The sequence below is a fragment of the Trichechus manatus genome, unplaced genomic scaffold (genome assembly GCF_000243295.1).
Source record: "Trichechus manatus latirostris isolate Lorelei unplaced genomic scaffold, TriManLat1.0 scaffold00069, whole genome shotgun sequence".
In the NCBI taxonomy this organism is placed as follows: domain Eukaryota; kingdom Metazoa; phylum Chordata; class Mammalia; order Sirenia; family Trichechidae; genus Trichechus; species Trichechus manatus.
In genome coordinates, this window is record NW_004444005.1 from 2,872,848 (window position 1) to 2,894,485 (window position 21,638).

Consider the following 21,638-nt stretch of genomic DNA (forward strand, 5'->3'; position numbering starts at 1 on the left):
AGCTGAGCGGGGCGGACGGCGGCGGCGGGCCCGAGCCCGAGAAGATGGCGGTGCGGAAGAAGGACGGCGGCCCCAACGTGAAGTACTACGAGGCCGCGGACACAGTGACCCAGTTCGACAACGTGCGGCTCTGGCTCGGCAAAAACTACAAGAAGGTACGCGGCCGGGACAGGCAGGGCCGCGCGGGGGCCGGGGGCGGGACAAAGGGGCTGCGACCCAGCAGTCCCCCGAGGTCCTGCCCACCCTCCTGCCGCCCCCGGCCCCTCCCCCGCGACCTCCGAGCAGCTCGGCGCGCCCTCCGCCCCGCCCGGCGTCTCGCGCCCCTCCCCCGGCCCTTTTTACCCCTACCCCCAGCCTCTGATTCCAGCCCCCGCCCCCACTGCTGCGCCCTCTGCCCCTAGTGTTTCTCCACTGCCCCGGCGGGCCCCAGTGCCCGCAGACCACCTTCTCCTGAGCTGCCGCCTTCCTGCTTTTGCGGGAGAGACGCCGGGGGTGGACGGGGCGCCGAGTGGGCGCCCCCCTGACGTGCCCGCCACGGTGCCCGCCAGAGCTCCCCGTGGAGCCAGGTACCAGCAGGGCTGAGGCCTCCCTGGTGCTTTGTGTGTGTTCAGAGAGAGATGATGAAAGCAAAAGGGTGAACAGCCACAGAGCAGGCCCCTGGCTGTTTATCAGCCTGAAAAAGGCCCCCATCCCGGGATTACCTGTCTCCACCGCTCATCACCGCCCTCCCCCCATCTAAGGGGCAACAAAACCTCTTTGGTGTAGTTCCTTGGCAGCGGCCTTTTAAACTATTCCTCAGCTTCACAATGAAGGCACCCTGCGTGTAGCTTTGCATTGCCTTGGGTTTAGAGTCCAGAGGCTAGGACCAGCCTTCTAGCTAGCCTCCCACCATCAACCCCATGAGTGGAGACAATGTAGCAAACAAAGGGTTCAGGAAGCCTTACCTGTCTTGTTAGCAAACCTTTCCTGGTGTCTTCTTTGTTTTTGGGCCTGGTAAAAGGAGCATCTCCACACGGGGTGTTTCTCTGGAGATGGTCTCTCTCTCTCTTCCTTCTCACTACCCCCAATTAGGGCTCTCTTTTTGGCTTGCTTTCTATTTTCCAACTCTTCCTATCCAGCCTTGCAGCCTGTCAGAAGTGTGATGGGTGGACTCCCCCCTTTGATCCTGACTATGAGTCTGGCTCTGTTCTCAGGGTCTCCCTGGGTGTCAGAATCCTGACAGACAGCTGCTGGGTCTGTTTGTGGCTTGTCTGCACCTCAGCATGAGGCTCTGGTTCCCAGGCTTCTACCTTTGACCTTTTGGAAGGGAGATCAGGCTAGGGGCTTTTAGTCTCTGGCCCTGGGGGAATTGACAGTCTATGACCCGGCTCAGCTTTCAGGCTTTTAGCGCTTTGTTATTTACCTTTTCCTTCACTGGTGTCTTTACACCTCCTACTGAGAGGGGCTCTCTTCTCTGTGCTTAGGGTTGAGGAAACAAGGGTCAAAAGGTAAAGAGAAAGTTAGCGTCTGGCTCGGCTTTAACTAGAGCAGAAATGCTAGGATGCTAGATAGCAGAATATGGAAATGTTTAAGTAGGCCCGAGGTTGCTCGTGTCAGGTATATTTTCCTCAGAGAGGAAAGAGTTGCTGTTCCCCATCAGGCAGGTGGAGTCTTTCCCATCAAGGAGGGCCTACATAGAGCCTCAAAGACATTTGTGCCCAGTTCCTATTAGAAGCAAAACATGCAAGCTTTTTCATCTCCTTCCTTGTGTCTTTCTAATTAGGCTAATTATAGCGGGAATGTTGACCTTCCACAAAATCCCTCCAAGAAATACACTGTGGTCTTGTTTAGTGAGCCCTATACGTATTGCTCCCATGGCCAGAGCTCCATAAACCTTCAGTATTTTACAGCTCTCTGTGTTGTTCGCTAGAGATCGGGTGCCACAATAACAGGGTCCTGCAAATCATATTTCAGGGTATAGCTGAGGGAAGAGTAGGAAGCTTCCCTCGCCCCCAGCACCCAACACTGGCAGCCTGGGCTGGTGGCAGCAAAATTTCAACTTTCTGGTTGAAATTTCTAGGGGTGTCCAGGGCCTCCCTTCTGCCATTTTCTTTACAGAGACTAGACATCTGGTGAGAAAAACACTATTTTCTCTGCCCTAGATGCTTCCAGAGCAGCTGTGGAAGAAATCTGGGAGATGGTGGACCCTTTATCTAAGGTCTATTTTTCTTTCCTTTCCCCCTTTTTCCTCAGTATATACAAGCTGAACCACCCACCAACAAGTCCCTATCTAGCCTGGTTGTACAGTTGCTACAATTTCAGGAAGAAGTTTTTGGCAAACATGTCAGCAATGCACCACTCACTAAACTGCCGGTGAGTGCAAAACCAAGGGGGCAAATCCTCCAAACTGGAGAGGGGGTTGTATTTTTTGCATATTTGTAAAAATCATAATTTTTGAGATCTGGGTAATTTCCTGCCATACCTGCCCCTGATGAGGGTGTTACTGGCTTAACCTAGCCCCCAAGTTACCATTCCCTTTGTCTTAATAATATTTTGGGCAACAGGTTATCTCAGAGCATCTGGGCTCAATCCGTGAAACTCTCATGGCATAGCTAAAGGCGTATGAGGTTTGGATTTGCACAGGCTGGTGTTCAGATCCTGGCTCTGCCACTCAGTGTCTCAGTGGTCTTGGGAAAGCGATTTAAACTTTCCAAGTATTGGTTCTTTCATCTCCAGATGCGAATAATCATAGCTACCTTGCAGGGTTTCTGTAATGGTAGATGAGGTAACCTAGTAAAGTGCTTGGCACAAGGTAGTGCTTTGAGAATATTGGTTTCTTTCCCTTCCCTCTTCCAAGCCACATGATACAATGGTTAAAGAATTCCAGCTTTGACACAACAGAGAGTCCCGGATGGAGCAGGAGAAAGGTGGGGTGCAGAACTCAAATTCGAGTAAGAAGACCAGTCTTAATGGTCTGACTGAGACTGGAGGAACCCCAGAAAGCATGGCCCCCAGATTCTCTATCAGCCCAGAACTAAAACAATTTTCGAGGCCACCTCTTCAGACAGGGATTGGACTGGACTGTAGGACATAAAGTGATACTCGGAGGAGTGTGCCTCTTAGCTCAAGTAGATACAAGAGACTAAATGGGCAGCTTCTGTCTGGAGGTGAGATGGGAAGGCAGAGAGGGTTAGGAGCTGGTTGAATGGACGCGGGAAATCGGGTGGAAAGGAGGAGTGTGCTGTCACAGTATGGGGAGAGCAATTAGAGTCACATAACAATGTATGTATAGATTTTTGTATGAGAGACTAACTTGAAATGTAAACTTCATCTAAACTACAACAACAACAACAAAAAAAAAGAATTCCAGCTTTGAGAAGGAGGTCCGTCCAGCATGGGGTTGTATGAAAGGATTGTTAGGTGATAAGAGAATTTAGGATATAACTCTCACATACTTCTTTCCTGTCTCAATTTTGTAGATCAAATGTTTCCTAGATTTCAAAGCAGGAGGTTCCCTTTGCCATATACTTGCAGCTGCCTACAAATTCAAGAGTGACCAGGGATGGTGAGATGCCTTCTCTATGCTTCTTTTAGTTTAGAGGGAATCCGCCTTTATGATTCTCTGGGGCCTTTTGGGAGTGGGAAGGCATAGGCAGAAATTCTTGTGAGTCTTTCACTTTGCTAGGTCAGTAGGCCTGACTTACTAGGTCAGAAAAATGGCTGGGAATCAGAGCCAAAATAGTCTCCAAGAGTGAGTGAGTATATGTGTGTGTGCGTCAGTGTGTGTATTGTACAGAGAAAGGAATTCTTAGGTTGGCATCTCAGCTTTTCTTTGTCCTTTTGGACTAAGCACAGGGTGATTCAAGGAGTTGAGATCAGTGAACCCTAGCTCCCAGGTGACATTGGCAAAAGCAAGATCACCTCCCAGTTTCCCATGTTAAGAAGTCATATAATCTAACCTCATCCCCAGACCTGAGCTATACCACTTACTAGATTATTGCCCCTTCGCAAGGCGGCGTTATGATTTCCAGAATCCATCACGCATGGACCGCAACGTGGAAATGTTCATGACCATTGAGAAGTCCTTGGTACAGGTAATAGTCAAGAACACCCCTCATCTCCTTCCCTTCTCTCCGTGAAAATCCAAAACACCCTTTCCCCATAATCTCATCCTATCTGTTTCTTCTCCGCACAGAATAACTGCCTCTCTCGACCTAACATTTTTCTGTGCCCAGAAATTGAGCCCAAACTGCTAGGGAAATTAAAGGACATTATAAAGAGACACCAGGTGAGTGGATGGGTCAGGGGAGGTCTCGTAAGCTCCGTGACTTTTTCCCTACGTTTTCCATACCAAAACGCAGCCCTAAATACCAGGTTTTCTACTGCAGAGGTAGCTCTACCTACTTGGAGAAAGAATAAAGCCCTAAGCCTCTCTTTCCCCGTCTGTCTCTCCCATTTCCCAGTCTTGACGGGTTTGGATCACTGGCCTGGGGAAGAAAACATCCACTTCCACTGAGCTAAAGGCCTGATTCTAGATAAATGGAACCCTTGCTCTTTGGAGCTTAATAATAACAAGGAGATGTCATGGATAGGGACATACAGCTTACTTTAAATTTCCCATGTGTAGATTCTCTATTCAGAGGATTATCAAGCAGTTTTTTAATTCTTCGACTTCTCCCCATTATTAGCACAAACCAGCAGTTTTTGTGCTTAGAGAATGCAAGCTATCTTTAATACTATGCTAAGCAAAATATGATTGGGAAGGCAGGACTGTGGTCAAATCTTATTTCAGTGTATTTATACTGTGGATAATTTAGAGGGGAACATATTTACATGTTTCTTCCTGTGCCATCCAGGGAACAGTCACTGAGGACAAGAACAATGCCTCTCATGTTGTGTATCCCGTCCCCGGGAACCTAGAAGAAGGTGAGACCTGGATTGTCCTGGCCACTGCAGTGGCTGGCTGGCTGGCTTGGACGGGGAGGTGGAGGAAGCTCAGATCACCACACAGGGTCTGGGCTTCTCTCTACTTTGAACCCTAAATCCTCCTACCCTCTTAAGTTCCCATTACTGGGTACCCTACTGTAACTGGGAAGTGCTTAGGGCTTTTGTTCCGTGTTATTTTCTGTGTACCCCTTTAGCTTATACCTCTCCCTTCTCCCCTCTCTGTCTCTATCCCCAGAGGAATGGGTACGACCAGTCATGAAGAGGGATAAGCAGGTTCTTCTGCATTGGGGCTACTATCCTGACAGGTAAGGACTGGTTCCTCATACAGGTTTAAGTACAAGAACCCAACCCAGAAGCCCCAGAACATCTAGCAAAGCAGGAAGGGGCTCTTTCAGGGCTATTCTTTAGGCTAATTAATTTGTTCTCCCCCCACCTATAATGTGCACCCTCTGTCTTGGGGGAGATTTGGACCTAGTGGACCAGGCTTAGGCTAAAAGGATCAGGGCTTTATGTGTGAAATGGTTATCCCAGCATAATTTTTGATAAGTAAATGTTAGAAACAATCTAAATGTCTAATAGTAGGAAAACGTTTTGGTAAATTTGTTTATTATCAGTGGACTATTGTGCAGCCTTTAAAATGGTATTTGTGAAATAACATGGATAATTTGTACATTATAAAGTACAAAAAGTAGAATGTAAAATAACATCTATGATTATAATTACGTAAAAACAAAATTGCTCAAAAACATTACTGGGAAAAATATATATTGAATGTCAAGAGTCATTGTGTTAGGACACTGAGCTTCTGTTAAGGGTGATGGAAAAATTCAGAAATAGTAAAGGGTGATGGTTGATCACTGAACTGTACATGTGAAGATTATTGAAATGGCAAATGTTTTGTTACCTATATATTTACCACAATAAAATAAGAAAAAGAGTAGAAAGAGTAGTTGTGTTAGGGTGACGGGATGAGAGAGAATTCTTTTCTTTCTCTATTTTTAAAATTTTTGTTACGTGCTTTTATTACTTGATAGCGAAAAGAATCCCAATATTATTAGAGGAAAAAATTAAACCAAAAAACAACCCAACAACCCAATATTTTTAGTAACTGGAAAAGGTAAAAGATCGGCACTTTACTTTTCCACAACTGCATCCCATTGATTCTACTTCACGCTCTATTTCCCATGGCAGTTATGACACATGGATCCCAGCTAGTGAAATTGAAGCCTCTGTGGAGGATGCTCCGACTCCTGAAAAACCTAGGAAGGTGAGCTTTCTTTGTCCCCCTGCCCAAGAAGGATGACAAGACCAACCACACTTTGGAGGTGAAGCGGAGGCTCCTGTGCCCTTGGGCTGTGGCTTCCAGGCTCCTCTCCAATCCTGTCTGCCTCTGTGCTTCAGGTTCATGCAAAGTGGATCCTGGACACAGACACCTTCAATGAGTGGATGAATGAGGAAGACTACGAAGTAAATGATGACAAAAACCCTGTCTCCCGCCGAAAGAAAATTTCAGCCAAGACACTGACAGATGAGGTGAAAATCGCTCTTCTTTGTTCCTCCAGCCCTTAGCCTAAGTTTTGGGACAAGTCTTCACTGGAGATTGTTGGCTAACATTTGTCCCAATTCTCTGGGCTACAGGTGAACAGCCCAGATTCGGATCGACGGGACAAGAAGGGGGGGAACTATAAGAAGAGGAAGCGCTCCCCCTCTCCCTCACCTACCCCAGAAGCTAAGAAGAAAAATGCTAAGAAAGGGTATGCCAGTCTCTAACTGCCCCTGCCTTCACCCTTCTCTCCCCACCATGCTGAAGGAAGGAAGGATAGACCCCTTCCCATAACACCCAGCGCTGACGTGGGGATGCCATAATACTGCAGGTATCCTGAGAGGAGGGTGGGAGGTCTTCTTTAGGGGCCCAACTGTTAGTTCTGTCTTGGCCACTAGTTAACTCAGACGGAGCTTAATCTCCAGATGAAAAGCTTTTGCCACTTCCCGTTACTCTGTAGCTACTGGTTTCTGTTCATGCTAAGCCCCACTCTTGGGATTCTCTCTCATTTTCCTGCCCTTGAACCTCAACTTCCAGGGACTCCGTGTCCAAGGATGACTGGGTCCTTTTTCACTCTCTCCTTCCCAGCCCCTCAACACCTTACACCAAGTCAAAGCGTGGCCACAGAGAAGAGGAGCAAGAAGATCTGACAAAGGACATGGATGAGCCCTCCCCAGTCCCCAATGTAGAAGAGGTGACATTGCCCAAAACAGGTATGGCCCAGGCCAGGCTCCTGGGACCCACCCCACTCCCTGTCTTGCCCCTGCTGTGCCAAGCCTCCTGACGGGGCTGCTTTCTCAGACCCAGCTCCAGATCTAGAGGCCCTTTCCCTTAGATTCAACTGCTTATGGAAATTGTTTTCATTACCATGATATTCTCTAATTTCATATCCATATCTAAATTGTGGACTGTGCTTTGCACCTGACAGTAATTGTCTCTAAACTTGTCTCGATTATGCACCCCATCAGTAAAATATATTTAAGCACAAATTATATACGTGTACTATTTTACCAGGTTCCTGGGTTGTGCAAATGGTTTGCACTCAACTACTAACCTGAAGGTTGGTGGTTCGAACTCACCCAGTGGTACTGTGGAAGAAAGGCCTGGTGATCTGCTTCCATAAAGATTACAGCCCAGAAAACCCTATGGAGCAGTTCTACTCTGTAACACATGGGGTCGCCATGAGTCAGAATTGACTTGATGGCAGCAGATTTTTGGTAATATCGTATCACTATGTTAGGAACGTTATAAAACTTGTGCAAACAGAAAAATTTAAAGAGTGAGATTAAAAAACAAACTTTATTATAAAGAGTTCTGATATTGTCTTCCTGTATTCCAGTGGGTAATCTTTTGTATCCTATGTGAGCACCCTACTTTGGAGACCATTGTTTCTCAACTCTGGTTTGCGATCTGTATTCCATAGACTAGTCCCAGGTGTCCCAGGGGTGTATTTCGGTGGGGGGAGTGGGGGATACTGAGAGGGAGGAGTTCTGGGCTTCTACTCCCTCATCAATCAGCAGCTCTGCTGTCTATCCGTGTTTTCTCCTGAGCTTTCATGTATGAATTCATTTGAGGAGAGTGTTCCTCTGTTTAAAAAAATGTTGCAAATCTACTGCTTCTCTACAGAGTGATTTGGTCAGAGCCAGTCTCAGTCTGTTAAGCACTTATAGACACGTAGATGGAGATAAGGGCCTATCAAAGACAAGAATGATTTATGAATGTACATAGAGAAGTAAAATGCTTGCTTATATGGAAAAAGTTAAGCAACTTTTTGGTTGGAGAAGGGAAGAAAGTAGCAAGTGAGTTTCAAGCCCTGCCGTGAATGTGACCAGAGGAGGTTATTACATTTTGTTATCGGATGGAGAAAGTTTGAAAAGGAAGTGGCTTTCTCTAGAGTTGTTAACAGTGATTTAGGCAGAATTTGTCTCATAAAGTGACTCTCTTCTGGCAGTCAACACAAAGAAGGACTCGGAGTCAGCCCCAGTCAAAGGAGGCACCATGACTGACCTGGGTAAGATCAGGAGCCTCTTGGGTAAGCCAGTCAGAGGCTAGAGTGGGGGAGAACTCAGCTGCTTCCTTTTCATTTCTGATGAGGCTTCTCAGTAGGATTCTCCTTCTGCATCCTTACGTCTTGCTGTCTTTCTCTTTCAGATGAACAGGAGGACGAGAGCATGGAGACCACGGGCAAGGTGGAGCCAGTTTAGAGAGGCACTACCTCTCTATGTGATTCCGATTTGTGATTATAAAGTTCTGTCTGCCCAGAATCTTCCACTGCTCAGACTTTTCCCACCCTAGACTAATTCTACTTGTTGCCCAAAACTCTGACTCTTTCAGAGCCCTGGGACCATAACTGTTCATTCCCTTCACCCATCTTCGGTGTCTATGTTCCTGGGGTGTGGGAGGAGCAGAGGGTGGCCAGGATAGGGGGGCGGAATGGGAATGCTGAGTGGCCAGCAGCCTCCATACTTCCAGGATGAGGATGAGAACAGTACAGGGAACAAAGGGGAGCAGACCAAGAATCCAGACCTCCATGAGGACAACGTGACTGAACAGACCCACCACATCATCATCCCCAGCTATGCTGCCTGGTTTGACTATAATAGGTACTGATGCTCCACCTTCTCACTGAATCATGTTTCCCCAGACTCTGAGGTCAATGTGTTCCTCCCCCCACCGCCCCAAATAAGTTATTTCTTCTTCAGCCACATAGTCCAGAGTACACTTCAATTTTAGATGAGCTCCTGGTCCCTTTTTGAGTCTTACAGCTTTGATGGCAAGTTCTCCCCAAGTGTCTAGTCCCTTTCTGCAGTCTCCAGCTGACTGCCTACCTCACCTTCCAGGCTGTTCCTTCCTTTGGGACTCCCATCCCTCCCCCAACGCCTTCTACTGAATGCATTCTGGCTTCTTTTGCAGCGTTCATGCCATTGAGCGGCGGGCTCTCCCTGAGTTCTTTAACGGCAAGAACAAGTCCAAGACTCCAGAGATGTAAGGAAATCTCAGATCATGATTCTTTTTCTTCCTCCTGTCCCATTCACCCTTCCTGATCCAGCAACAATGAGTTCAGCAAACACTTCCTGAGTTCCTTCTGTGAGCCACGCGCTGTTCTAGAGCCAGATGCCACGCTAGGCTTACAAAGACATGATCTCTGCCGTTAGGCAGCCCAGCCCAGCACTTGACCATAGCAGCATATCCTCTGGGATCTACCCAGCAGTGACAGGAAGCATGCTTTTCTGCACGAAACAAGTACCTACTCCAGTGCCTTAGAGCCTTTCAACCTGTACTTACTGATATTGTCTAAAATGCAAATATCCCTAGCACAAGTAATAGCTTTGACTAAAACGTAAATGACTATTAATCAGGGTGGTCCCTGAGTACGTTTTGATAGAAAAATAAGTGGAGGAGCTATGAAGACCCTAAGTCCCCCAATTAGGGATGGAGAGGGCTCTCTGGGAGAGAGAATTATAGAAAGTGCAGGCTTGGGGCTGAGAAGTCTTTATCTCCTTCAGGATTTTGCCTCAGGCCAAACCTGCCTGATTTTGGATGAGACTTGGCAATCTTCTGTGGTTAGGGAAGCCAGTATGATGAGTAGGTAGGCAAGTCTTAGTGCTGAGGCAAGGCTCCCTGGGAACAGAACTAGCTTTCTTCCTAGCTGTTCCCCCTCTGCCACCATGTTTCTTTCCCTGTAGCTTGGCATGGTTTTCTCCTCTGCTTTTGTCTGGGGAAAGTAGTATGTAAAGAAGACTTGCTCTCCTCAGAGAAAAAGGAAGTAGTGACCAGGTGGCATGGGTTCCATATGATATGCAGGCAGCGCTGGAAAACAAACTGTTCTAAACTTTGAATTCGTGGCACAAAATAGTTAATGATGATAATTGCCTACATTTAGTGAGAGCTTACTATGTACCAGACATTAGCCTAAGTGTCGGAGTCCTGGTGGTGCAGTGGTTAAGAGCTCAGCTGCTAACCAAAAAGTTAGCAGTTCGAATCCACCAGCCGCTACTTGGAAGCCCTACGGAGCAGTTCTACTCTGTCCTCTAGAGATGCTATGAGTCAGAATAGACTTGAAGGCAACGGGTTTGGTTTTTAACAGGTTTGGTTTTTTACGGGTTTTTAACCTAAGTGTTACTGATAAGAGAATGTCCGTATATGCCTACAAGAAAGACAAGTTAATACGACTATTACTCACATTTATGCACCAACTACTAATGCCAAAGATAACAAAATTGAAGATTTTTACCAGCTTCTGCAGTCTGAAGTTGATCAAACATGCAATCAAGATGCATTGATAGTTACTGGTGATTGGAATGCAAAAGTTGGAAACAAAGAAGGATCAGTAGTTGGAAAATATGGCCTTGGTGATAGAAACAATGCCGGAAATTGCATGTTAGAATTTCGCAAGCCTTGAGTTGCAATATTGAAGGATTCTATGGGCAAAATATTGAATGACACAGAGAGCATCAAAAGAAAATGGAAGGAATACACAGAGTCACGGTTCCAAAAAGAACTGGTCAGCGTTCAGCCATTTCAGGAGGTGGCATATGATCAAGAACTGATAGTATTGAAGGAAGAAGTCCAAACTGCACTGAAGACACTGGTGAAAAACAAGGCTTCAGCAATTGATGGAATACCAATTGAGATGTTTCAACAAAGGATGTAACACTGGAAGTGCTCTCCGTCTGTGCCAAGAAAATTGGAAGGCAGCTACCTGGCTAACCGAATGGAAGAGATCCGTAGTTGTGCCCATTCCAAAGAAAGGTGATCCAACAGAATGCGGAATATCATTAATAACACATGCAAGTAAAATTTTGCAGAAGATAATTGAAAAACTGTTGCAACAGTACATTGACAGGGAACTGCCAGAAATTCAAGCCAAATTCAGAAGAGGTCGTGGAATGAGGAATACCATTGCTGATGTCACATGGATCTTGGCTGAAAGCAGAGAATACCAGAAAGATGTTTACCTGTGTTTTATCGACTATACAAAGGCATTTGATTGTGTGAATCATAACCAATTACGGATAACATGTGAAGAATGGGAATTCCAGAACACTTAATTGTGCCTGTGCAGAACCTGTACGTAGACCAAGAGGCAGTCGTTCGAACAGAACAAGGGGATACTGTGTGGTTTAAAATCAGGAAAGGTGTGCATCAGAGTTGTATCCTTTCACCATACTTGTTCAATCTGGATGCTTAGTAAATAATCCAAGAAGCCAGACTATATGAAGAAGAATGTGGCATCAGGATTGGAGGAAGATTCATTAACAACCTGCAATATGCAGATGACACAACCTTGCTTGCTGTAAGCAAAGAGGACTTGAAGCACTTACTGATGAAGGTCGAAGACTACAGCCTTCAGTATGGATTCCACCTAAATATAAAGAAAACAAAAATCCACACAACTGGACCGATATGCAACATCATGATAAACGGAAAAAAATATTGAAGTTGTTAGGGATTTCATTTACTCGGATCCACAATCAACGCCCATGGAAGCAGCGGTCAAGAAATCAAACGACATATTGCATTGGGCAAATCTGCTGCAAAAGACCTTTTCAAAGTGTTAAAAAACAGATGTTACTTTAAGGAGTAAGTTGTGCTTGACCCAAGCTATGGTATTTTTAATAGCCTCATATGCATGCAAAAGCTGGACAGTGAATAAGGGAGACCGAAGAAGAATTGATGCCTTTGAATTATCGTGTTGGCGAAGAACATTGAATATACCGTGGACTGCCAGAACAAACAAATCTGTCTTGAAGAAGTACAGCCAGAATGCTCCTTAGAAGGAAAGATTGTGAGATTTCGTCTCACGTATCGGACATGTTATCAGGAGGGACCAGTCCCTGGAGAAGGACATCATGCTTGGCAAAGTAGAGAGGTCAGTGAAAAAAGAGGAAGACCCTTAATGAGATAGATTGACACAGTGGCTGCAACAATGGGCCCAAACAACGATTGTGAGGATGGCACCTAACAACAACATCCTAAGTGTCCTACGTATATCGACTAATCTTTGCATCAACCTTAGAGATAGGCACTATTATCATCGCCAGTTTACAGATTAGGAGACTGAGGCCTAGCGGCGTTAAGTCACTTGCTCAAGGTCATACAGCTAATAAGTAATAACACAGGATCTGAACCTTGTAGTCTGGCTCATGCTCTCCATCTTTATACTACACAATGTAATAGCTACCATCTTTTTCAGCTGCTATAGTGTGCCAGGCACTGTGCTAGTACTTTACAGACTTCTCTAGTCCTCAGCAGACATTCTCTCTTATAGATGAGAAAATTGAGGGTCAGAAAATTTGGGTAACTTGTCCACGGCCATCATGGTAGAACTGGGATTTGAACTTAGATCTTTCAACTTGAAAACATAGTCTTTCTGCTGTGTCATGCTGAATAGTTGAATGCATAGATAAGGATTTCACCTTTAACATCTGAGTTTGGAAATAAGAGCACCTTTTCTTAGCCTTTGATTCCTTGTTCAAAAGTTGGCTGAGATGTTCCCAGGTACAGCCAAGGAGGGAATTCCTTTAACTAAAATACCCCATCAAGGAAAATGTAATAAATGTTTGAATCCCTTGCATCAAACACATAGTAGGCGCTCAGTGTTTATCTAGTTGAATGATCTGCTTTTTTCTCTCTTTCTCAGCACAGGTGTCATTTGCTGTTTTCTCACTCTTCTTTAGCTCTTGGCGACATTTACTTTCCTTCCTCCTGTTGTTCATGTCTCTCTCTTTCTTCTAAGCTACCTGGCCTATCGAAACTTCATGATTGACACTTACCGACTGAACCCCCAAGAGTATCTCACCTCCACTGCCTGCCGCAGGAACCTGGCGGGTGATGTCTGCGCCATCATGAGGTGGGTCTTGTGGCCGAGGGCAAGGGGTACAGGAGTATGTCTGCCCACAGATGTCTCTTGGCAGAAGTCGAAATGTAAGGAGGCTAGGGAATGAGCAGGGGAAAGAAGGCCCTAGAGAAAGGCAAAGTACAGGTGTGGGTTTGAGGGGCTTGAGGGAATGGCAGTGGCATTCTCTGAAGCGCGAAATAAAGGAGAAAGAGCAGATTTATAGTGGAAAGAAGGTTCCTGGATGGCACAAACGGTTTGTGCTCGACTGCTAACCAAAAGGTTAGCAGTTTGAATCCACCCAGTGGTGCTACAGAAGAAAGGCCTGGTGATCTGCTCCCATAAGAATACAGCCATTGAAAACTCTACAGAGCTCAGTTTTACTCTGAAACACTTGGGGTTGCTATGGATTGGAATTGACTTGATGGCAGTGGGTATAGTTGAAAGATACTGGCTCAGTTTGACTAGATATCCAGGAAGAGATATTTAGTAGGTGGTTGGATATGGAGACAGATCCAGGCTAGAGATATAGATTTGGGTATCACTGGCATTTAGGAGGTGGGTGAACAATGGGAGTAGATGGAATATCCCAGGGAGTAGACTGAGTAGACAAGAGGGCCAAGGAAAGGGGGAGCTTTATGCTCCCGCCTCTGCCCCCAGCCCTCCTCCTCACATACCTTTCTTGCTACCCTGGGTGACCCTGTCTCTGCCTCTCTCCTCACAGGGTCCATGCCTTCCTCGAACAGTGGGGTCTTATTAACTACCAGGTGGATGCTGAGAGCCGACCAACCCCAATGGGGCCTCCACCCACGTCTCACTTCCATGTCTTGGCAGACACACCATCAGGGCTGGTGCCTCTGCAGCCCAAGACCCCGCAGGTAGGGTGAGGGGCTGTGGGGACAGGGAGGGGTTGGTGCACAATTGGGCTTCTTTGGACTTTTCTTTTTCTGGATTTTTAGGGGAATGGTTCAGGAGTGTTTCGAGACTTCTTCCTTTCCTTGGGATGCAAAGGGCTGCAGGGGTCAGCATGTGTTTAGTGCCCTCTCTCAGCCTCTGTACCTAAGACTGTGAGGACTTGCTGAGAGAGAAGGGATGCTCCTTGTCCTCAAGGAGCAGACAGGCCAACGTAGGGGATGGAGCAGATAGAGAAAAATGCCTTCAGATGAACTTGCATGACATTTTAACTTTGTCCTACATTTTTCATTTTTGCTTCATAATTATTATCGCCTCCATTTTTTTTTCACTTCCATTTCATACATTACAAAAATTAAGAGGAGAAAGGTTATGTGGCTTGCCCAAGGTCACAGAGAACCAAATCTAGGATTAGAACCTAGTGGTCCAGCTCCTAAGAGAACCTGTAAAGATATATGTGAATACAAATGGATGTCATGCCAACTACTTATCTTATTAATTATCAAGGGAACATGGAACAGTGGCATGAGTGCCCCCAGAGCTTGTGGGCCACCCAGCATTTGATCTTGAGGCGTCCACGGCCTCGGCCTGGTCATTTCCTGCCCAGCCTCCATGACGCCAAGCTCTGTCCCCCAGGGCCGCCAGGTTGATGCTGATACCAAGGCTGGGCGAAAGGGCAAAGAGCTGGATGACCTGGTGCCAGAGACGGCTAAGGGCAAGCCAGAGCTGGTAGGTGGGGTGTAGACCCCGCTGGGCTTCTTATTTGCCCCTTTATTGGGGGGCCCCTGCCCGGGGAAGAAGAGACATGAGAGCAGAGGAGCTACAGCAGTAAGGGAGGAAGTCCTACCCAGGGGTGTCCTTGGCTTTGGGAAGGAAGCTCCTTCTGTCTGTTTTCTCTCTCTGTCTGCCCCTAGCTCCCTGGGGTCACTTGTACTCACCTCTTTCTTTCCCCTCCACACATAGCAGACCTCTGCTTCCCAACAAATGCTCAACTTTCCTGACAAAGGCAAAGAGAAACCAACAGACATGCAGAACTTTGGGCTGCGCACTGACATGTACACCAAGAAGAACGTCCCCTGTAAGGTATGGAGATGTGGGCTGCCTTCAGAGGCCAGAGAACCTGTGCTCCTCGGAGATCATCGGCTCCTCATACCTGACCCACCTGTTTCCCCTGCAGAGCAAAGCCGCAGCCAGTGCCACTCGCGAGTGGACAGAACAGGAGACCCTGCTACTCTTGGAGGTAATTGGGGCAAGGAAAGGAGAGTCTTGCGGAAACAGAAGCGGCCAGGGCGCCAGCCACACTTGTGAGTGGCGAGAGCATGTGGAGTCTGGAATGAGTAGGGCACGATGTTGCAGCCCATCTCTGCCTTCCCAATGCCCACTGCACCTTGCCTCAGGGAGCAGCTCCAGGTTGGGGATTTGGGCCATTTCATTAACTCCCTATCCCTTCTTATGCCACTTGGAGATTCCCCTTGAGCCCAGCAGAGTACGCAAATACCAAAACACTGAGAGCTTTGATGCCAGCTGCTCTAGTGGAGTGGGGGGAGTTGACCTTCAAGGAAAGTGGCTAAGTAAGCAGAATTGTATCTCCACCACTACCACCAGGCACTGGAAATGTACAAAGATGACTGGAACAAAGTATCAGAGCACGTGGGAAGCCGCACGCAGGACGAGTGCATCTTGCATTTTCTTCGTCTTCCCATTGAAGACCCGTACCTGGAGGATTCAGAGGCCTCCCTGGGCCCCCTGGCCTACCAGCCCATCCCCTTCAGTCAGTCGGGCAACCCTGTCATGAGCACTGTGGCCTTCCTGGCCTCTGTTGTCGATCCTCGAGTCGCCTCTGCTGCTGCAAAGTCAGCCCTAGGTAACGTGGAGGGGTCCTGGCCTTCTTGGTTTGTGTTTGAAGGGCTGGTTACTCAGACGGTGAAATCTCATCAAGTTTGGCTGCCCCAGTAGCCTTGCCTGTTGCTGGCCTTGGCTGAGGCACCTGTCCAGCTCCATGCTGGTCTTAGATGAAGAGATGGGCTTGTGAGACTTTCTCAGGGAGAGCCAGAACTGCCTACCTGCCCTGCTCCCAGCTCATCCCTCCTGGGTCTTGCAGAGGAGTTCTCCAAGATGAAGGAAGAGGTGCCCACAGCCCTGGTGGAGGCCCATGTTCGCAAAGTGGAAGAAGCAGCCAAAGTGACAGGCAAGGCAGACCCAGCCTTTGGTCTGGAAAGCAGTGGCATTGCAGGAACCACCTCAGATGAGCCTGAGCGGATCGGTAAGGCTGGGCAAGTTCCCAGAATTTCTCCCCTTTCATCAAGAGCCAGAGCCATCTGGCCACCCTGTGCCACCTCTGCCTTATGCTGGCATCAGAGCACAATGCAGACAGGGAGGATTGGTAATGTTTTTATTTTCCACAGGAATAGGAACTGTAGCTCCCTACTGGTCCTCTCACTAGGATTTTGACTGGTAGAAGGGACTATTGGATAAGTGCAATACAGACAAACTCTGTATCAGACATTTCCCATTTTTTTTTCCCACGGGCCCAGAGGAGAGCGGGACTGACGAGGCACGGGCTGAGGGCCAGGCCACAGATGAGAAGAAGGAGCCCAAGGTACAGAGGGATTGACCTCGGGCTGGGAGGGTGGAGGGGCCAGGCATGGACCTCCGTGATGGGGGAGCTGGCATAATTCCGCTTAGGCAGGCGAGGTCGGGGGCTCAGATGGTGTCTGTCTCCTGGAGCCAGGTCACCTCTCAAGAAAGAGAAGACTCTGTTCCCGGTCTGGGCCCTGATAATTAGCCGCCCTGGCCCTTGACAGTCTCTACTTTTCTTTCACTGGGGCTTTAGGATCCCCGAGAAGGAGGAGGGGTTGCAGAGGAAGAAGCAAAGGAGAAAACCAGTGAGGCTCCCAAGAAGGATGAAGAGAAGGGGAAAGAAGGCGATAGCGAGAAGGAGTCAGAGAAGAGCGATGGGGACCCAGTAGGTGAGCCTCTCCAGGGGGGAGGTGGGGGTACAGGAAGGCGAAGTGAAGCTCTCTGGCTAACTCAACCCTTTCCTGGCCCAGTGGATCCCGAGAAGGAGAAGGAGCCAAAGGAAGGGCAGGAGGAAGTGCTTAAGGAAGTAGTGGAGTCAGAGGGCGACAGGAAGGCCAAAGTGGAGCGGGACATCGGTGAGGGCAACCTCTCCACCGCAGCGGCCGCTGCCCTGGCTGCCGCAGCCGTCAAGGCCAAGGTAAGGGCCGCAACCAGGAGACTCACGGGAAGCAGGTGTCCCACTTCACGTAGGGGAAATCCTTCTTTGCGCCTCTCTTAGATAATGCTAGCCTGTGTCCTTTTTGTTCTTATCCTGAGATGGAGACTTGGTCACCAATTCTCCAAGCTTTTTAACCCTTTTACCATCAGGCGTGTCTCTGGCCCTCTAGTTTTATTTGACTTGGTCTTATCCTGTGCCACCCTTTCTTCATGTTTTTTTTATATGATTTTATTTTTGTTTTCGTTAGACGTATACACAGCAGTCTACTGTATATCAACGATTTCTACATGTATAATTCAGTTACGCTGATCACATTCTTTTGAGTTTCTTCACGTTCTTTTAAAAGTATCAAGCCTGTACTACTTTCTGGGTTGTGACCACAGCAAGTGCTTTCTGAACACCTGCCAGCCTCCACCCTCCCTTTCTGTCCCTGGGAACATCTTCAGCTGGGTCCTCCCGCTAACATGCTGCACCATCCCTCCGTCCCTAGCACTTGGCTGCTGTCGAGGAGAGGAAGATCAAATCTCTGGTGGCCCTGCTGGTGGAGACCCAGATGAAAAAGTTGGAGATCAAACTTCGGCACTTTGAGGAGCTGGAGACAATCATGGACCGGGAGCGAGAAGCAGTGAGTGTCTAAGTCCTGAGAGATCACAGAAGAAAGCCCAAAGCTCAGAGGCTAGTGAATTGATCAGGGCTGGCTTCCTGAGGAAGGTGAGTCTTCAGCCCATTTTGAAGGAAGAAGAGAACATGAATTGACAAGAGGAACTGGAAGGGTTTTCCCGATCAAGGTAACCGCAAGTTCGAAGTTTTAGGGCTGAAATGAGCAAGGGCTAACCACCAGTTTGACTCTATTGCCATGACAAGCCCATGTGGAGAGCCAGGGGAACTTAAACCCAGGAGAATTCATGAGGATGAGTGGGTAGAGGACAGAGGAGCCCAAGATTTGATGTGGGGAACCACTGGAATGAGAGGCTGGGTGTGCCAGAGAAGACAAAGCAGGGACCAGGTATTTTCCTTTGGGTCTTCTGAACACCGGGTAACAGTACTCATTTGGCACTGGCAGCTGGAGTATCAGAGGCAGCAGCTCCTGGCCGACAGACAAGCCTTCCACATGGAGCAGCTGAAGTACGCGGAGATGAGGGCCCGGCAGCAGCACTTCCAACAGATGCACCAACAGCAGCAGCAGCCACCTCCAACCCTGCCCACAGGCTCCCAGCCTGTCCCACCCACAGGGGCTGCTGGGCCACCGTCAATCCATGGCTTGGCTGTGGCTCCGGCTTCTCTGGCCCCTGCTCCTGCTGGCACCGGGGCACCTCCTGGAAGCTTGGGCCCCTCTGAACAGATTGGGCAGGCAGGGCCAATTGCAGGGCCACAGCAGCAGCAGCCAGCTGGAGCCCCCCAGCCTGGGGCAGTCCCATCAGGGGTACCCCCCGCTGGACCCCATGGTAAGTGGATGGGTTCTGGAACTCTTGCTGGCTAATGAGCTGAATGTTATAGTTCCCCGAGAAGGGGCTATGTAATGGGGACTGGAGATAGGGATCCACCTAAATTTCTACAGATGGACTCACCTCTGTTATGTCCCTAACCAGCAGGGATCCCTCCCCAGACCCAGACGTTTGGGATTTTGTTCCAAGGATTTGCCTTATTCTAGTGTTAGGAAAGGGGAAGGTAGCACCAGGGAGTGGCTAGATTATCCTCACTATGAAAGTGAGTTGGTGAGCTGGATTTTATGTCTCTAACTTCCTCTCTCTCTTCATTCCCAGGCCCCTCACCGTTCCCCAACCAACAAACTCCTCCCTCAATGATGCCAGGGGCAGTGCCAGGCAGCGGGCACCCAGGCGTGGCGGGTAATGCTCCTTTGGGTTTGCCTTTTGGCATGCCGCCTCCTCCTCCTCCTCCTGCTCCATCCATCATCCCATTTGGTAGTCTAGCCGACTCCATCAGTATTAACCTTCCCGCTCCTCCTAACCTGCATGGGCATCACCATCATCTCCCGTTTGCCCCGGGCACTCTCCCCCCACCTAACCTGCCTGTGTCCATGGCGAACCCTCTACATCCTAACCTGACGGCGACCACCACCATGCCATCCTCCTTGCCTCTCGGGCCGGGGCTCGGATCCGCCGCAGCCCAGAGCCCTGCCATTGTGGCAGCTGTTCAGGGCAACCTCCTGCCTAGTGCCAGCCCACTGCCAGGTGAGAAGGGTCCAGGAGGGGAGAAGGGGGTGAGGGAGATGGGTCCACACAGAGGGATGGTGGGTAGGTGGGGAAGAGGTCAGGTACTGGAGCTTCCACAGTCCTTTATGAACTCTGGTAAAATCAGAATACAGGAGGAAGGCCTCTCTGGCTGTCCTCTGCCATCCCCTAGCCTGGCAGCTGCCACCTCTGGGATAACGTTGGGCCTTTCACTGGTGGGCCGTGGAGGAGTCCTGTGACACAGAGCATCTCAGTTGTAAACTTGAAAAGTTGCTACTTGTTTGTATGGTGATCGGCATCTCGTTTGCTTGCTCCGTTCACGCTTAAATGTGTCATTTAGCGGGCTTAGCCATAAACCCTGCCTGCACTCCACCTGGGTATACCCGGCACCTTTTAGGTACCCTTGGAGGCAGGAGGGTGATCTGGGGTATATGGGTTTTTCCCAGTGTGAAGCAGAGGAGGGTGTTCAAAAGAGGAAGTTGTACATTGTAGGCACCTCATTCACCTAGCCACCCATTGCACGCCATGCCTAGTTCTGTTGTCTGGTGGCCAGGATCCCTCTCCCCTGCTCCCTGTAGCTGATTGTCTTCCTTTTCTCCACAGACCCAGGCACCCCGCTGCCTCCAGACCCCACGGCCCCGAGCCCAGGCACTGTCACCCCTGTGCCACCTCCACAGTGAGGAGCCAGCCAGACACCTCTTACCCACCTCCCCCATGGAGATCGCGGTTCCAGGAACAGCCCTCCCCCACCACTGGGACCCCTCCCCAGCCTGGAGAGTTCGTCACTACGTAAGGAAAGCTCCTCCTGCCCCTCCAAAGCCCCCACCATGCCTGTTGGTGCCTCAGAGGCATGTGTTTTTATATCAGATTATTCAAGGACTTCTGCTGAAAAGCTGTTTATAATGTCTGGGAGAGAGGATAGGATGGGAACGCTGCCCTCAGAAGAAGGGCTGGGGGAAGGTGTTTATACAAGGTAGTTAACCATGTCTAAGGGTACACTCCCCCAAAAAACTACTGCATTGTTTTTAATGTATGAAAAAAGATCAAGCCCTCTAAAAGGAAGTAGAGATTTTTTTTTTAAAGCCACAATTGGAGCTCCCTTCACCCACTAAAAAATAACTTACATTTTTTTTGAGGGGGTGGCAATTTTAGGGAGGGGGAATTAAGGTCTGGGGAGAGCTCTTGGGGTAGAATAGGGTGCAGAATTTGCCCCTCAAGCTCCTTCTTAGTGACTGCATCAGCTCCCCACCTTCCCTCACCTGCCTACCCCCAATACTAATTCTCCTGCTGCTTCCTCAGTGTTGCTGTGGTTTTAGGCCCCCCGAGCTCAGCCGACCGTCTGATCTTTTTCCCTCTGTCAGTTTGTGTTTCTTTGTAAAAGTCACCTGCTCAGTGGATGTCAGCGTATGTGTATTTGGGGGGTTCCTGTGGTAGGTAAGAGAGGAAGAAAGGGCACTAGGAGCTGTTCTTTTCTCCCTCCCCTGGGCTATATCAGGGGTTCCTGGGAGGCATGAAGAGGGAAGCTACGAGGGGATGGCAAGTTTTTAAATCCTGAAATTTTCAAAAAGCACTTAAGCACCTCCTTCTTCTGACTTAGTATGCCACCCGACCCAACATCTTCCTTCTCCCACCAAGACCATCAGAAACTTGACTGGTAGCTGGGGGGTTCCCTGGATGAGGACACAGGGATTTGGAGCAGCAGGGGAAGGGGACGCCCAGCCTGGGGTAGCACCAGTCACATCCCCAGCTCGTGGTGCAACCCTTCCCCCGCCCCCGTCCCAGCTCTCCCCCTCTTCATCCTTGATGTGAAGGCAGATGTGGTTCCAGGCCCTACACCCCAGTTCTTCCCAGCCCCGCCCACCGGCCCCCTTGTCCCTCACGTCCTGGTGTTCCTCTTCTGCGTCTTGGCACCTTTCTTCTGTTCAAAGTTTTCTGTAAATTTTCTTTCTCTTTTTTTTTATAAATTAATTTGCTTTCAGTTTCATCTTG

General features: G+C 48.7%; 1 protein-coding gene across 4 annotated transcripts; it reads left to right on the forward strand.

The window, feature by feature from the left end:
• Positions 1-8: 8 nt before the first annotated feature.
• Positions 9-20,344, forward strand: SMARCC2 (SWI/SNF related, matrix associated, actin dependent regulator of chromatin subfamily c member 2). Of its 4 annotated transcripts, XM_012556550.2 has the most exons (29): positions 9-155; positions 2,233-2,352; positions 3,459-3,544; positions 3,992-4,073; positions 4,175-4,267; positions 4,836-4,905; positions 5,162-5,231; positions 6,118-6,193; positions 6,328-6,459; positions 6,565-6,680; positions 7,058-7,182; positions 8,421-8,480; positions 8,621-8,658; positions 8,942-9,072; positions 9,383-9,454; positions 13,209-13,322; positions 14,032-14,185; positions 14,856-14,948; positions 15,183-15,302; positions 15,397-15,459; positions 15,825-16,083; positions 16,321-16,482; positions 16,754-16,818; positions 17,053-17,188; positions 17,270-17,436; positions 17,948-18,082; positions 18,521-18,902; positions 19,221-19,649; positions 20,253-20,344. In XM_012556550.2, exons 1-29 carry the CDS (start codon positions 45-47, stop codon positions 20,327-20,329), a joined length of 3,738 nt encoding a protein of 1,245 aa, XP_012412004.1. In that variant the 5' UTR covers positions 9-44; the 3' UTR covers positions 20,330-20,344. The 4 variants fall into 4 exon arrangements, with proteins under 4 accessions (XP_012412004.1, XP_004379991.1, XP_023590335.1 ...); XM_004379934.3 differs by lacking the exon at positions 14,856-14,948; XM_023734567.1 differs by lacking the exons at positions 19,221-19,649; positions 20,253-20,344 and having other exon boundaries at positions 36-155; positions 15,186-15,302; positions 18,521-19,117.
• The last annotated feature ends 1,294 nt before the right edge of the window (positions 20,345-21,638 follow it).

Excerpts from the sequence above, each read along its gene's own strand:
- SMARCC2 (XM_012556550.2), top strand. The coding sequence starts at position 45 with ATGGCGGTGCGGAAGAAGGACGGCGGCCCCAACGTGAAGTACTACGAG. Across the intron at positions 4,268-4,835 it reads ACATTATAAAGAGACACCAG|GGAACAGTCACTGAGGACAA; the intron begins GTGAGTGGATGG and ends TGTGCCATCCAG. Across the intron at positions 9,455-13,208 it reads AAGTCCAAGACTCCAGAGAT|CTACCTGGCCTATCGAAACT; the intron begins GTAAGGAAATCT and ends CTTTCTTCTAAG.